The 17,358-nt window shown below is 43.4% G+C and overlaps 1 protein-coding gene across 5 annotated transcripts in view; it reads left to right on the forward strand.

The window, feature by feature from the left end:
• Positions 1 to 17,358, forward strand: part of DSCAML1 (DS cell adhesion molecule like 1) — a 406,342-nt gene that overhangs the window by 315,383 nt on the left and 73,601 nt on the right. For all 5 annotated transcript variants that reach the window (XM_068240886.1, XM_068240887.1, XM_068240890.1 and 2 more), the window contains 2 exons: positions 3,599 to 3,871; positions 16,720 to 16,998. In XM_068240886.1, coding sequence (XP_068096987.1) covers positions 3,599 to 3,871; positions 16,720 to 16,998 — 552 coding nt within the window. The remainder of the gene's footprint in view (positions 1 to 3,598; positions 3,872 to 16,719; positions 16,999 to 17,358) is intronic.

The raw sequence follows: 17,358 nt of genomic DNA on the forward strand, positions 1-17,358 counted from the left end.
CTTTTTCAGGACAAACGTTTTTCCTGTAATGCATCTGTTTTACTACACCATATAAACTCTTCTTTTTCTGTACATTAACTGTTTGTGTGTATTCCTGTGGAAGACCGATTCACATATCAGACTTTCTGCAGACAGGCAATGAACAGGTGACAATCATTCAAGTTATGATCTTTAGTAGTGATGGTCATGTCAAGGAGAACTCATGGAGAAGCATGTGATCAATTTAGCCAGGTAACTGGATATACAAGTCTCTGATTTGCTAGTCATTTGTGTGCTAAAGCAAGATGTGATCACAGAGAATCTGAGCTTTACAAATATCTAAGCTGATAAAACAAATCACATGCTTCTCCATGAGTTCTCCTAGACATGACCACCTTCACAGAGAGTGGTTGTGAGGGAAATTCATGCTTTTGTCCCTCCACCACACCTCTGGTAGTCATCAGACTGGGACCTGTTACTGTCAGTAGCTCAGCCTACAGAGGAAAGGTCATATTAGCATTAGATTATGCCCCTATGCTTGTTTTGGACAACTTTTCATTTATATGGCTTTATACAGTATGAAGAGGACTTTTTTTTTTTTTGCACATTGGCCTACGTTTGGCTTAAAGGACTACTACACTAAACATTTTCTACATTCTGTTAGCTTTACAGTCATTTATGTAACAGCAACAGAATAAAATACATAACAAACTTTTGAGTTCGTAAATGTGTAGAGATGCCACTTTTCAATATTTGACAGAGACAGGGATTCCTCTCTTCACTTGGTCTCTTTCACCTAACAAGTCGTTTTTTTTCCCGAACAGCCATTACACCTCCGCACACAGTTGCTTACCTATCTGTTACTGTAACAAACTTACAAATGATAGATGGAGCTGGTTAGTATTTGTTTCTACCACTGTAGTTCTTAGGTTTCGGCCTGATAAACCGGAATTGTACATCTACAAAACGCATTGACAACCAGTCTGTGGTTCTGTGCTTCCTGATGAACAGGGAATGTGCATCTGCAAAATGCATTGACAACCAGTCCGTGGCTCTGTGCTTCCTGATGAACTGGGAATGTGCACCTGCAAAATGCATTGACAAGCAGTCTGTGGCTCCGTGCTTCCTGCCTTCATCCCTGCTGGCCACATCTTCTTTGAGACCTGGTGCAATATTGCATAATAACGTGTCCCCAGGTAACGGAGGAGAGGTGCCCCTGCAAAGATGAAGACTGGGATCATAGAGCCACAGACCAACTGAGGAGCCTGCCAGCCAGGACAGGTGAGACTCTACCCTGTTGAAGACTTTCTAGGAAGCATAGATAACTTGGGGGTAGGAGGGCAGCAGCTTAATAGGGGGCCCGGGGGGGGGGGGGGGGGATTTGGCATCAATGTAGGGTCCCCGAATGCTGCTTTAGGGGAGGGAGGTTCTATCGGTGGGTGGGGGCATTGTAACTAGAACCAACCACTTATCTTTGTAGTTGTGTGGTTACTGGAATCCTTATTTTTTACTTGGCTTTAAATAATTTTATTATTGCTGACCTGTGATGGGAAAGTTGAATTTTTAACTCTTGTATGAAGTGGGGTATTGCATGCTTTGCCCCACCTGCCTTGAGGTCAGTTGCTTTTCTGGTGACCTGTGTCCATGAGTTCCAGCTTTATTTGACTTGTCCTATTGAACTGATTGCAGTACTACTGTAGGATTGGCTCTCGGCTGTTTGTCTTTGTTTGGGGATGTACTCCAAGGCCTGTTCTGCCAACAGCCGTTGGAGGTCTTGTCAGTTGGAAGAGACCATTTGCAGAGGGGTTTGTGTACATTTATGGAACAAGGAATAAGCGCCACCTAGTTTTTACTTGGCCTGCTATAGTACAGTCAAAGTGTATTAATGTATGCTACATAATTTGTGGAGTTGATAACAAAAAATTCTGTTTTTGAAGGCTCTTCACATGACAGGCAGGTTTTTTGTTTTTTCTCTTAGGCAATATTTCAGCTTCCTCTGTTCATTTTATACCATTTGGCAGCTGTGATGGTATTAAACTCCACATTCTCCCACTCACCTTATGTACAGAAGCTGGTTGTTATGCTTATCCCGTTATGGAGAGAAGTGTCCATTTAACAGTAACATGAAAATTGGAAACCCTGCAGCTTAGGGACGGTTTGGTAAAGTCTGCTTCAGTGCTTGTTGTGCAAATGAGAAGGGCTTTAATATGATGTCAGAATAATGCATCACCTGACTATTATTCATAGCAACCTGCGGTCTCAGGTGGATGTGTGATAGCTGCCAGTACTGTCAATGCTACTTCACCAATCTTAGGCAGTCACAAAAGTCCAATCACAGGTACTCATACTGGATAGAGATTTACTTGCTTGCCAGTATCTCTCTTGGATAAGGTTTAGAGGACACAGAAGAGGGGCAGAGTTCAGGCATGTTTCAGAAGGCAATATAATAATTAATGGAGCTTGTCCCAGCCTAAAGACAGCCAAAGGATTATTGGAGTTCATGTATAAAGGTCCATGCAGGTATTAAACTTTAGGTTCAAACTGGTTGTTCATGATAGTTGGATATCACTATAGCAGCTGTTGTTTTGTCACAGCAGGGCACCTTCTGCCTCTTGCCCCTCCCCTAGCTATAGTACAGTAAATGCAGCACACAGGAGCCCAGTCTGCATGGCATTCAGAGTCCGCTAAACGGACCATCAGTCAAAACAAATGATTGAAAATAATCCATTCAAATTTCTGAAGCAACATTTTGCAAACCTTGTAGAATTTTTGTAATTGCTTGAAAACTTTTGTACTGTTATAAATTAGCAGCAAACTTGGAAAAAAATACTAAGCTGGTCCTCCTAGTAGAGTAGGGGAATGTAGGCCACATACTGTATGTATCCCAAATCAATCTCCTTGCCCACTTATGGAGATAAAGAAATACTGGACCTCACGCATTCAGCCAGTATTGGGCTAAAAATTGTTAATGAGGCCTAAAACTACATAACTGTGCACAACCACTACATAAGGTACAATGTAAAAAAGCTGTATTTAGTTTTGTTATATCATAATGTTGATATGCATTATGCTCAATTAAGAGTTAATATTTGGTTCCTCGCTAACTTCCATGTTTGCTCTTATTTTTGTTTCCACTGATCTTCCAATAGAATTTCCAGAACTTTCTTTCATTTGCATCTCACCATGAATTTCCTTTCACTTATATGTGCCATTTTCACCATATCTCATAATCCCCTTATTACCCCATGTGGTGCCCACATATGTTACAATCCGACTGTTCCATTTTCTGTTTAAGTCAGTAATATTGATCTGTTGTTGAAGCAGCTGATCCAAACTGATGAAATGTTTTGCCTTTAATCAAGTTACCACATTTGAGTGTGAGTTCAATCGATGGTAAGACAAAATACCAGGACCATTGTCGTGTGTGGGCACCATTACACAGCACATTACCTCCTTGTCCCTCAGAATTTCTTACCATGTCTCTGTCCTCTAGAATAACGTGTTTCTATTACTGCCTATTTCCGGGGGTGGTGGACCTATCCCTGTATCCCGCCCATAACAGTTCTGTGCATTCTTGGTTTGTGTCCACCTAATGTATGCTGTTTGTGCCCCGCCCCAGGACCTCCGAGTATCAGGCCAATGAAGAACTTAACAGCAGTGGCTGGAAGAGACAGTTTCATTCACTGCCGTGTAATTGGCTACCCGTACTACTTTATCAGCTGGTACAAGGACTCTCTGCTGCTGCCTGATAACCACAGACAGGTTGTATTTGAGAATGGGACCCTGATGCTGAGTGACGTTCAGAAGGGCATGGATGAAGGAGAGTATCTTTGCAGTGTCCTAATTCAGCCCCAACTTTCCATTAGCCAGAGCGTCCACATCACAGTCAAAGGTGAGCCCGGGGTATGGGTTACACAATGATGAATGTCTGGTGGAAGTGGTTCATATTCAGGGGGACTTCCTAAAGTGATGAGCTGAACATGTATGTATAGCAGTAGTGTTACTCAGAGCTTGTCTATGTTCCTTTATGATTTATTTGTTCTGTAAGGGTAATAAACCTAGGCTATGAACTTCTAAGCAGTCAGGGGTGTGTGACTCCAGTTCCACCTAATAACTAATTAGAGGTAATAAAACTTTTATGTGGCTGATAAGAGATGGAGGGGCGCCCACCTCTCTCTCTCTCCTCCCATCATGCAAAGATGTGCAGTGGAAGGAAGAGAAATTTGCATGGGGGGAGGGAACTTGGGGATGCCTAATTTTCTGTTATGATCGCAAACATGATATGCTGAGGTTCCAGCTGTTAGGTATGTTGTTGCATGGAGTATGTTTTAAACATAAATGTAAAAAATAGGGGTACTTACTTATTGTGCCTTCTACAAAACTTGATTGCCTGTTATAAAAATTATACGTACTCCCCCTTGAAAATCATTGGAAAGCTGAGAGTCTTGGTTTTCATTAGCACTATGCTCCGTGTTAGTGCGATGCAACTCTTCTTTCCTCCATCTGCCTTGTCAAGCTTCAGCACTTTTCACGGCTATCACCTTATTTTTCACTCAGCGCTTTTGTGCGCCCTTCTTTTCTGCAGCGTTTTTTGCCGCCATTCACTTCTACCCCAGCTCACCTTCCAGCATTGTTCACTCAGGTCTGTATTTCAGCTTTTCACACTTTCTCTATTTTCCACTGATGCCTTTTTTCAGTTTGGTTCACACTACTTACCGGTCTTATGTGGCTACTTAGATGGAGGTATTTTTGAGGGGGTTTTTTCACTTTATTCCTATTCGAATCAATATACATACTGTGGCAATTTGGTATTGTACTTATATGTACCCCTTCATAGCTGCATTATATTTTTCTATGGTTTTATATATATTGCAACATGATTTAATAAAGCTGATTTATATTGCGGATATCAGTGTAGTGGTGCGGTTCTTTCTAAGATCTACTTTTCTTTTTTTGTTGTACTTTCTGTATATTGATCCTTTCTGCACACTACTTATTCTGGATAATTTTGCACTTAATGTTGGCAGTTTTTGAAATATATTTTCATTTATTTAGTGAATGGCGCTTACCCAGTTTTTAGTTTGTTGAATGAAGGGTGTCCACTCCTTTTAAAGTAATATCACACTTTACTGGAATCCTTGTCTCCTTGCCCACTCTCTTTGCTCGCTGGGCTGCTGGCACGGTCCTCGCTTCTACTTGAATATTAGGGATTGCACACCGGGACCCTCGCCCACTCGCTGGGCTTGGGGCTGGAAACTCTGGTTGCCAGGGTTAGTGCTGCTTGCTGCCCTGAGCACCGGACACCCCTTGTTTACCAATGTAACTCAGGAATGGTGCATCGCGCGAACACGTGCCATAGTGCAACATTCTGGCTTTCCAACCATACGTAGATTTCCAAAGGGGAACAAGGCCGGATTTATACTTTCTGCCATTAGGCCAAGTATGTTAGGGTTAACCTTCCATGGGCAGCAGTGCCCCTCTCATTCCACTTTTAGCCCCCTCTTCCATGTGTATTACCCTTGTACTGCTGCTAATGTCTTTCATGTATAGCTCCCTTGGGCATCAGCTTCCCTTCTCATATGTAGCAATCCCTATTTCACATCTAAATGCGCCCTTGGCCTGTAGTCACCCAAGGCCCCGCCTTTATAGCCTTTCTTGAAAACTTTCCCTGAAGGGGAGTAAATATCTTTTAAATAAGGGCCAGTCAAATCCGGTGGATTGTATAATATGTAAATATCTAAATAGGATATTTATTTGGCTCTAGAAATTTTGACAAATGGCTGAAACTGGTTCAGTAATAATGGAAACATTTTCTGAATTGAATTGTTCAGACTGGTCTGTATTATGAGGCTGGCCCTGAGGCAATATGTATAGATATCATATATAGACACTGTATTGACAGGGCCAGATTTATACTTTTCTCACCCACTGTTTTGTGCCCCCCTCCCTTGTATATCAGCCATTACTTACCATGTCCAGAGGATCCCCTCCTATTCCATGGAGAGCCCCTGCGCAACATCCACACACAACAGCCGGTGCCTTTCTTGTATAGCTCAATCTGGTGGCTGCTCCTCTTTTCCATGTATTGTTCTCCATTTGCAGCCTCCTATTCCATATGCAGCAACTTCCTCTTCCATGTTTTGCTGCTCCAATGTGTAGCAGCTGTCCTAGGCTGTGGCCCATAAGTTGTGAAATATGTATACGGACACGGAATCTTGTAAGAAAAATTGTATTTATTTATTTTTTACTTGCTCAACTGCAATTTGAAAGGGTTCAGTACCAAAAGAACAATGTATAGCCAGATTTTTTTCTGAGCAGCAGCACTTGTTGGCTTTGTTAGCACTGTTTTTTTGTTGTTGAATGACAGTTTAATTGCTTTAGTGTCTATAGCTCCATGGTGAGAGTATTGATCCAGGATCCAGTTGTAGATAATAAAATGGAAGCAGCTGTCTGTGTTATGGTACACACACACTCACACACTCACACACTCACACACTCACACACTCACACACTCACACACACACACTCACACACACACACACACACACACACTGGCATTTAAGGGTTATTTTCTTGCATTTTGAATTAAGCTAGTTTTAATACACTCTCTTGTCAGTGTGTGGAGATACTTGTATATGTGCCACATGCAAAGTATTTTCTGTGTAACGGTTCGTACACACATGCAACTTAATGCGTGACCAACTGCACAACTTTTTGGCACGACCAGTACGTACACACGCGCTGACCGACTAAATAACCAACTCGTTTAAATACATCCCCGCACTATATCCGCATTCAAAAAACAAGTCATTCAAACTTGTACACACATGGCCAACCCGCACGATAGTTGGTCAGTTGATCCGCCAGTTGGATCTGACAAACTTAAATAGCAATAAGAGGCGCCCCAAAAGGACACAAAAGATCCTCTTCCTTTCCTTTTAGGTCAACAACCTTTGCAGCCGTGTTAGGGATAGGACCCTCCTTCCTCCACAAATGCAATGTCATGTCACGTATAATCACAGCGCCAGGGTTTATGTTGCCATATGGATAATCCACCTCCAGAGTCCCATCCTATATCCTGGGTACTTCGATATATGCTCCGTGCAGCCCAGTATAGGAAATAAAAGAAAAGAGAGGGGTGCTCTCAGTGGATACTGTTCAGACAAAATTTATTCAAAATGCTGGATAGAATATGTACATAGTCACTCACATAATGAGGGTCCCAAACCAATTAGGACCCTCTCCGGCTAGATCACTTCCCACCCTTGTGGTACTCGGCAACAAAATGATAACGATCTCAGCTGCATAGCCCGCTATCGTCCCGACTAGTTTCGGCTTTTTGCCGTCATCAAACTGCCCGGTATCAATTGGTTGTCTACAGGGCTGTGGAGTCGGAGTCAGAGCAATTTTGGATACCTGGAGTTGGAGTCGGTGATTTCATAAACTGAGGAGTCTGAGTCGGGTGATTTTTGTACAATATCCACAGCCCTGGTAAGTATTAGACTACGGAGTCTGAGTGTGAGCCATTTTGAGTACCCGGAGTTGGAGTTGGAGTAGATGGTTTAATAAAATGAGGAGTTGGAGTCGGAAGATTTTTGTACCGACTCCACAGCCCTGGCTGTGTAGTCGTTTGCTGCCCCGTACACACGCCCATCTATCATCCAAAACACCAAGTTGGAACGATAGTTGAGCAGAAAAGTTGCACATGTGTACGAGCTTTGGAATGTAACGACCTCATCATCACAAATGTCTCCGCAGTCTATTTCAATAGAACCAGCGTTGTCGCACCAATGGGTTAGATGTGCAGAGACCACCCCTGGAGTCACAGGGAATTATCAGCAGTCATCAAAGGTCCGCACCATCAAATGTTCAAGTTTCTTTATTTATAGCTCTTGTTAAAAAGACATGAGTAGAAAACAGGTCTGCATAATGATAACGCACAGGCGTTTCGATGCTTCTTCCTCAAATCATAGCAGAGTCTGACAATCAATAGCATATCACACACATCTTAGTTAGGTCTCAAGAGGACCTGATAGAAGACTTACAATTAGCATATTCATGAGTGAGATCTGCCAATCACATTGCAACATTGTGAATTTAATAGCAAGTTTAACCAAGTTCACAAAACAACATAGCACTAGTATTTAAAATTAAACTCAATTCACCAATTCATTAAAGAGACTCTGTAACTTCGAAAAGATCCCCTGGGGGGTACTCACCTCGGGTGGGGGAAGCCTCCGGATCCTAATGAGGCTTCCCACGCCGTCCTGCGGGGGGTCTCGCTGCAGCCCTCTGAACAGCCGGCGACAGGCCCGACTGTAATTTCAATATTTACCTTTGCTGGCTCCAGCGGGGGCACTGTGGCTGCTTTCTGCTCGGAAATAGACGGAAATACCCGATCTCCGTCGGGTCCGCTCTACTGCGCAGGCGCCGGAGACTTGCGCCTGCGCAGTAGAGCGAACCTGACGGCGATTGGGTATTTCCGCCTACTTCGGAGCCGACAGCCGTCAGAGCGCCTGCGCAGAAGCCAGGAAGGTAAAGGAAATGTCATCCAAAATAACCTACACCCCGATCTACTTACCTGGGGCTTCCTTCAGCCCCTTGCAGCCTATACGTCCCCCGCCGCAGCTCCGCTCTCAGCCACCGGCCCGGGGCCCTTGCTCGCGGGGTCGTCCGCTCCTGAGCCGCTGTCAAGCACTTGCACGTGGGCTGGAGTGTTCTGAGCAGGCCCCAGGTAAGTAAATCGGGGGGTAGGTTATTTTGGCTGACATTTCCTTTAAGGCAAACCTGAAGATTAAAAAACACATTGCAGAGCAACAAAACTTTAGTAAACAGTCTGTACAGTCATACAACCAAATAATGTCGTTCTTGTAAAATTCTAAATAATTTAAAACACACAGTCATGTAACTACAATATATGCCTCCCCCTCCCAGCAAAATGTTGGGGACCCCTCAGAGTAAACACTCCCTTCCCTGCCCCTCCCCTTGGTGCCCCCCACGGCCTTGTGGCCCATCTCAAACAAGTGTGGCCATTTTAATCTTAAAAAGTGTAGCCACAAAAACACCTTATCTGAAGTATAGTCCCCTGTATTGGAGTAAGTGAAGATTGATAGGCAACCCCCCCCCCCCCCAGCACTTGGCCCCCCTGTGATCGCAGGTGCTGCCCCCTCTAGTGCTGCTTTCCTCTAGTTATAAACACACACTCACACACACACACACACACACACGTTTCTTATCTGTAGAAGAACTTAGGGACATGTTGGGATTTAAGGGTTATTTTCTTGCATTTTGAATTAAGCTAGTTTTAATACAGTAATTCACCTTTGCTAGTTTCTGTAGTAATTTCTATTTACCCTTGTAGAAGTTTACTCCGCTATGCAGTCTATTCTCCGCAGAACAGACCAAAAGGCTTCCGTGGAGTACTCTAATGTGGTCTTGCACAGTGTGCTGCCCTCACTTATTGTCCCCTCCTCACCCCTGATCTGTTTCTCTGACAAGCCCCAGTGCAGGGACCTGCTGTGTAAACACAGTGTATTAATGTCCTGGCCTTTACTCACATCCACTGCTCTCTGTTTTCTGTAGTGTTTGTTGGCTTTTAAAAAAATAATGCGTCCGTCGTGGTCTCCCAGATCTTCCGGAGACTTAAAAGCTTCTCCAGCGCATCAATTATTCAGGAGAACCCGGGGGAGATCTTTCCTAATGAATAGAGCTGCTTGTGAGAGCAGGACTGAGATTTTGCACAGTTCCCGGTGTGTATGTCTGCATAGCTACTCGCAAGCTTATATTCTGCTCCATACATGCTGTGGATGCACTGCGCTAATTTTACATTGAATAGCTCATAGGTTTACACATTCAGCTGCATGGCAGCTGACTCCAATGTGTTTGCATCACCTCCAAGCTGTTGAGTTCCCAGAGATATGTATAACCTTGTAATTATTTGCCTTCAGTTACTGACCCAATTAATGCCAGCTGTGTATTTGCTGGCATCATGTGCATTTAATCTGTAGCATCATCAGCACTGGTGGCACAGTTATTCACCTGGTCCCTCTGCTGAGCTGGAATCTGTCACCCTGCCCTGCTACAGCTGCCACCTACCATTGTGTTTCCCAGTACAACCCCCAAGACAATGGTATAGTAAAAGGGCCCGAACGTATAGAAAGCTGGGAAGATATTCAGTCATTAAAGAGTAACTTAATGAAATGATAGTAGTGTATGTGTGTGTGTGTGATGGGGGGGGGGGGATAAATTAAGGCATTGCAAAGTGAGGCGGTAACAAAAAAATGAAGATAGATCAAGAAATGATTGATACTCGCTGAGTAACTTGTTCAAATTATTTGATCCACTGTGAGCCTGTATATCAACATTTTTACTTCTGGCAGACGTGAAGACACTGTGTATATATATTGTACACCGAGTAGCCAAAAAAATTAAAGATACTCTTTATTTGAAAGTGAACCAGTTGAACAGTGCTTACATAAGGAACACTCAGCTTTGGATGATGCAGTTATCACGGAAGTTAATGTCAAAATGGGTAAGATGAAAGATGGAAGGGACGTTGAACAAGGGATGATAGTCAGTGCAAGAAAAGCTGGTGCTATCATCTCTGAAATGGTGACTCTTTTAGGATTTTCTCACATAACAGCGAGTGTTTAGAGAGTGGCAGGTGAGAACAAAAAAACTTCAAGCGACAAGGACTTCACCAAAACAAAAGGTTGGTGAATGATAGAGGTGATAGGCAAGTAGCATGCGTAGTCCGCAGCATCAGAAGAGCAATAACACGACAAATTACAGCTGTATTCAATGCAGGTGCATCACAAAGCATTGCCCAATGCACAAGATGGAGTTTCCAAAGGATGGGCTTTAGCAGCAGGAGACCCTCAAGAGTGCCTTTTGGTATCGCAGAAAAATAAGAAAGGACACCTCTAGTGGGACCTTGCCACCGTGCTCAATTGGTCTCAAACTGGTTGGAGGAACATCAACTTCCATGGCCAGCTCAATCCCCTGACCTCAATCCTATTGAGTATTTGTGGGACAAAGTCAAAAGATCACTTCAAAGCTTGGAAACTCCACCATCCAATCTAACTTTCCTAGGCCTAATTCACACTACGAATATTGCAAAGCTATTTTCAGAGCTTTTTTTTTTTTTTTTTTTAAGGAATTTGCATTTTTACACATTCCTTTAAGAAAACTTGCTTAAAAAAATGGTACAGACAGCACATTTTAGATTTTCTCAAAATTGAAATGCTGCAGTGAGAACACCCTCATAGAGTGAAACTGCTGTAGTGCTTTGCCAATCGCTGGCGATCGGCAAACTGAGCACATACCCTCACAGTGTGAACCAGCGCTTAGAGCTGCCATTATGTCGGCATGAGTCAACATTCCTTGGCAATGGTATCAGCATCTTGATGAGTCCACGCCAAGAAGAATATCGGCTCTAAGGCCTGGTGCACACCAAAAACCGCTAGCAGATCCGTAAAATGCTAGCAGATTTTGAAACGCTTTTTCTTCTTTTTCTGCAGCGTTTCAGCTAGCGTTTTGCGGTTTTGTGTAGCGGTTTTGGTGTAGTAGATTTCATGTATTGTTACAGTAAAGCTGTTACTGAACAGCTACTGTAACAAAAAACGCCTGGCAAACCGCTCTGAAGTGCCGTTTTTCAGAGCGGTTTGCGGTTTTCCTATACTTAACATTGAGGCAGAAACGCATCCGCAATCTATAATCTGCAGCAGCCCGAGAGTATGCGTTTCTGCAAAACGCCTCCCGCTCTGGTGTGCACCAGCCCATCGAAATACATTACCCTAGTGGATCCGCACCCGCAAACGGATCGCAAACCGCAGCAGAAACGCTCCAGTGTGCACTAGGCCTACGAGCTAAAAGTGGACCAACTCATTGGTCTCCAGTTTTTTAGCCACTCAGTGCGTGTGTATGGACACACGCGCACAGAGGTACTGCTTGCTTGGCAGTTGGCAACAGTTGTTATCTCCCACAATGCATCGAGGTTCACAGACTGGAAACTGTCATGGCCATGGGCCTGACATCACACTGTGAAAGGGTTTTCACCTCTATATCAGCCACACACATCCACAATCATCTGTTAGAGAAAAGGTAATGAATTTCTGGGGGAACGGGGGTAACTGCCACTGATTGGTATGAAGTTCAATCCTGAGTTGAAGTTCCATGTTTGCATTCTTTGTGGTGTTGACGTTTGTGGTGTATATCCGGAAATGAAGGTAGTCTGTGCTAGAAAACATAACAGCTGCAAAAATAATAATGTTTTGCCTCACATATTTACCATTCCCCACATGAAGACCAGTGCCATGAGCAGCCCATTGCATTCATTCTCTATTTTTTATGTATGTTTGTTTCTTCCCCCTCCCTGCTGACCTGATATATTTGCATTGAACTGGTGTTTCCAAGCTGGTTAAGCCTTGTTGCTGAAATTTTACCAAAAGCTACATATGTGAAGTGTGGTCTGTGTAGCTCCTCAGTCAGTACCTAGCCCTGTAGGGTAACAGGACGTAGGCTAGTGTAGCACACCCATAGGTTGTTGTTATTATTATTATTAAGCATTTATATAGCGCCGACATATTACGCAGCGCTGTACAGTGTATATATATATAGCTTTGTTAGATGGGTCCTGTTCTTGTCCAACTCTGGTGACACCCACAACCTTCAGTGATACACATAAACCAGCAGTATAATGCTAAGCAATTTTATAGGACCTGGAGACCCAGTAATAAAGATTCAATTAACAATTTAATGCTGGAGTCCAATCAATGAGATGAGATTGGAGTTGTTGGTTACATCTGCCCTGCCCTATAAAAACACCAGTTTTGGGTTTGCTTTTCCCAAGAAGCATTGCCTGATGTGAATGATGCCTCTCACAAAAGAGCTCTCAGAAGACCTACGATTAAGAATTGTTGACTTGCATAAAGCTGGAAAGGGTTATAAAAGTATCCCCAAAAGCCTTGCGGTTCATCAGTTCATGGTAAGACAAATTGTCTATATAGGGAGAATGTTCAGCACTGCTGCTACTCCCGCTAGGAGTGGCCGTCCTATAAAGATGACTGCAAGAGCACAGCACAGAATGCTCAATGAGGTGAAGAAGAATCCTAGAGTGTCAGCTAAAGACTTACAAGTGAAGAAGAATCCTAGAGTGTCAGCTAAAGTCTTACAAAAGTCTTTGTCATATGCTAACATCCATGTTAGCGAATCTACAATATGTAAAACACTAAACAAAAATGGAGTTCATGGGAGGATACCACAGAGGAAGCTACTGCTGTCCAAAAAAACCCATTGCTGCACATTTAAAGTTTACAAAAGAGCACCTGGATGTTCCACAGCAGTACTGGCAAAATATTCTGTGGACAGATGAAACCAAAGTTGAGTTGTTTGGAAGAAACACACAACACTGTGTGGAGAAAAAGAGGCACAGCACACCAACATCAAAATCTCATCCCAACTCTGAAGTATGGTGGTGGGGGCGTCATGGTTTGGGGCTGCTTTGCTGCGTCAAGGCCTGGACGGATTGCTATCATTGAAGGAAAAATGAATTCCAGTTTATCAAGACATTTTGCAGGAGAACTTAAGGCCATCTGTCCACCAGCTGAAGTTCAGCAGAAGATGGGTGTTGGAACAGGACAATGACCGGTTCAACCAGTTATTAAATCCAAGGGTTCACATATTTTTTCCACCTGCACTGTGAATGTTTATGGTGTGTTCAATAAACACATGAAAGCATTTAATTATTTGTGTGGTATTAGTTTAAAGCAGGTATGTCAAACCGGTCTTATGAGGGCTGAGATCCTCACACATTTTTGATACAGCTCAAATGAATTAATGGGTCTGAATCAGGAAAGGTGTGGTCCATCAGATAGAACACATTCCTTTCTTTCTCAGTCCATCCTAAACACTGGCATGGATCTAGAAGTATTCTAAAATGACAATGTACAAATAATGTCTAAAGAGCTGTGTAAGCTTGTTTCTACTTTTTATGTTAAATATCAGAGGCAAAAGCTTTTATTCATTGTGTGTAGGGTTTAGCTCTATCGGAACAAATCATTCATAAAAGGGGTGTCTGCTTCAATGCACAGCCAGTGGTGTTTTTTGCATATCAGAGTACAGAGTATTTTTCTCTGAAAGCAAAAAAGTATGAAAAGCTGTGGTGTCAGGTTTCACATACAATTACAAATGTTTATAACAAGTTAGATTTCCTCTGCTCTCTGCAGACAGTTCAGTCAGAGACGCAGGACACAGGCAGCTGCAGCTGCTGAGAGCTTTCTTACACACCGAGTTAACAGGTGTAGTGTGAGGGATTCCACTTACCCTCATGGTTCACTCTGCCATCAGATTTGGCCAGACTTGCCATCAGTTAAGAGTGAAGGGAATTTCATACAGTAAACAATAGATAAGCAAGTGAAATGTTTACATCATTTACCAGCATGTCAGGAACTCTCTCAATCCCAGGTTAAAAAAAAGTTAATCGATAGTGTCCCTTTAAGCAGACTGTGATTGTGTATTTTTGTGAATTAGATGAAGATCAGATTACATTTTATGACCAATTTGTGCAGAAATCCATATAATTCCAAAGGGTTCACGTACTTTTCCTTGCTACTGTAAATTGTCTGTTATAATCAGGGCTGTGAAATCTGTACAAAAATAATCCGGTTTAGGAAACCTCCAACTCCGACTCCAGGTACCCAAAATGGCTCAAGCTTCTCGACTCTGACTCCTTAGTCTAATACTTACCAGGGCTGTGGATTTGGTACAGAAATCATCAGTCTCCCGTCTCCTCCTGTTTATGAAACATCCGACTCCAACTCCGACTCAAAGTACCCAAAAATTACTCCAACTCCTCAACTCCGATTCCATAGCCCTGGTTATAATCAAACTCCGATAAACTATTAAAGGGATACTGTAGGGGGGTCGGGGGAAAATGAGCTGAACTTACCCGGGGCTTCTAATGGTCCCCCGCAGACATCCTGTGTTGGCGCAGCCACTCACCGATGCTCCGGCCCCGCCTCCAGTTCACTTCTGGAATTTCTGATATTAAAGTCAGAAAACCACTGCGCCTGCACGCCCGTGTCCTCGCTCCCACTGATGTCACCAGGAGTGTACTGCGCAGACACAGACCATACTGGGCCTGTGCTGTGCGCTCTTGATGACATCAGTGGGATCGAGGACACGGCAACGCAGGCGCAGTGGTTTTCAGACTTTAAAGTCTGAAATTCCAGAAGTGAACCGGAGGCGGGGCCGGAGCATCGGTGAGTGGCTGCGCCAACACAGGATGTCTGCGGGGGACCGTTAGAAGCCCTGGGTAAGTTCAACTCATTTTCCCCTGACCCCCCTACAGTATCCCTTTAAGCCAATTTCCCTAAACATTGACCAATGTTCATCTAAGTAGTAGGCCGACAGTTGGAGCTCATATATAAAACAGTATTTGTAATCCACAATGAGCTTCACTCAGGAGAGCCGCAGCAGGAAGATGACACAAGATGGATTATTAGATATATATGAATGATCCTCCTCTTACATTATTGATTCCTGGGCTACCGAATCCGCGGCCGGGAGTGCGTGTGCACGCGCGCGATCGGCCGCGGGAGCGCGCGGACGCGCACGAGGCCTCCTGGACGTAGGTACTACGTCCTGGAGGCATAAATGGTTAAAAACGGTCTAGTCAAATCCTGCCAAGGTGGAATTTGATTCATCAGGATTTAAGCTGCATACATTTGAAAACATAATTTGCATAAATCTCGGCTCTGAATTATTTGCATCTCGTATAGTCCATCCCTAAAGCTAGCCAAAAGCCATTTTACTTTTCTCTTAAAGTACACTTTAAGAGAAAAGTACACTTATACTCCAATTGCTTTAACAGGTTCCTGTTTTGCATAGCTGATGTTCCAATGTCTGAGCACTCAGTTGTTGCCTGGATACAGGCCCAAGTCCAGCTTTTTGTCTGCATTTTGTAGGCCATTACATTAAATTATGCCTTTTTTTGTAACAAATTGCAGTTTTTGCTGAAAAAGTTAAAAGATCCACAAAAAAATTAAAAGATCCACAGCCTGCTCTCTCCCTTCTTCCAATCCATGGGAAGCCATGTCTCCTAACTGGCAGAGAGACCTCTTCAACTGACAGAGCAATCACTTTCTTCTAAGTCCATGTGACAAAAGAGGGAGCTTTTCAAATTCAATGTATATTATATGCAGCATGAAATGGGACCGATCAGAATAAGTTCAAGCGGCATATAATTTACATGAAATTTTATTATTATTATTATTATTATTTAGTATTTATATAGCGCCGACATATTACGCAGCGCTGTACAGTGTATATATATATCTTGTCACTAACTGTCCCTCAAAGGAGCTCACAATCTAATCCCTACTATTGCCATATGTCTATATTATGTAGTGTAAGTACTGTAGTCTAGGGCCAATTTTTAGGGGGAGCCAATTAACTTATCCGTATGTTTTTGGAATGTGGGAGGAAACCGGAGTGCCCGGAGGAAACCCACACAGACACGGAGAGAACATACAAACTCTTTGCAGATAGTGCCCTGGCTGGGATTCGAACCAGGGACCCAGCGCTGCAAGGCGAGAGAGCTAACCACTACGCCACCGTGCATAAGAATGTTGGGAGAAATTATTTGCATCTCATTGATCATCCCTAGGGTTACTGTAAGTTGTGGTAATAGCACTTCTGTCTGTAAGGTATGTTGTAACCTGATTAATGTTTATTTTCTAGTGCCCCCACTCATTCAGCCATTTGAGTTCCCCCCGGCCTCTATTGGACAGCTCCTCTATATCCCATGTGTGGTGTCATCGGGAGATATGCCGATCCGTATAACCTGGCGCAAGGATGGACAGGTTATTGTCTCTGGATCTGGGATTACCATTGAGTCCAAGGAATTCATGAGCTCCCTGCAGATCTCCAGTGTTTCCCTCAAGCACAATGGGAACTACACCTGCATAGCCAGTAATGATGCAGCCACTGTCAGCCGGGAGAGGCAACTCATCGTGCGAGGTAAGGCAACATCTCTGGAGTGGATATATAATTTATGGGCAGGAGTAACGGTTTCACTCAGTGCAGTAGAGGGCCGAAGAAGGTTGTACTATTGACATCACCACGGCGACTGTATTATGGCAAATTTATTGATTCACTTTTGTGGTATATTCACAATACAACACTTGCAATTCATAAACTCATGCAACAGAAGAAATGGTCCGCACTTCAAGCTGGTGAAACTTTATTGAAAGCGTATCATGGGTCACAAAAAGCTGACATGTTTCGGTCCCAGGGGACCTTAATGATTACGGTCCCTTGGGACCGAAACATGTCAGCTTTTTGTGACCCATGATACGCTTTCAATAAAGTTTGGACCAG

This window comes from Hyperolius riggenbachi, chromosome 6 (assembly GCF_040937935.1).
Source record: "Hyperolius riggenbachi isolate aHypRig1 chromosome 6, aHypRig1.pri, whole genome shotgun sequence".
Lineage (NCBI taxonomy): Eukaryota > Metazoa > Chordata > Amphibia > Anura > Hyperoliidae > Hyperolius > Hyperolius riggenbachi.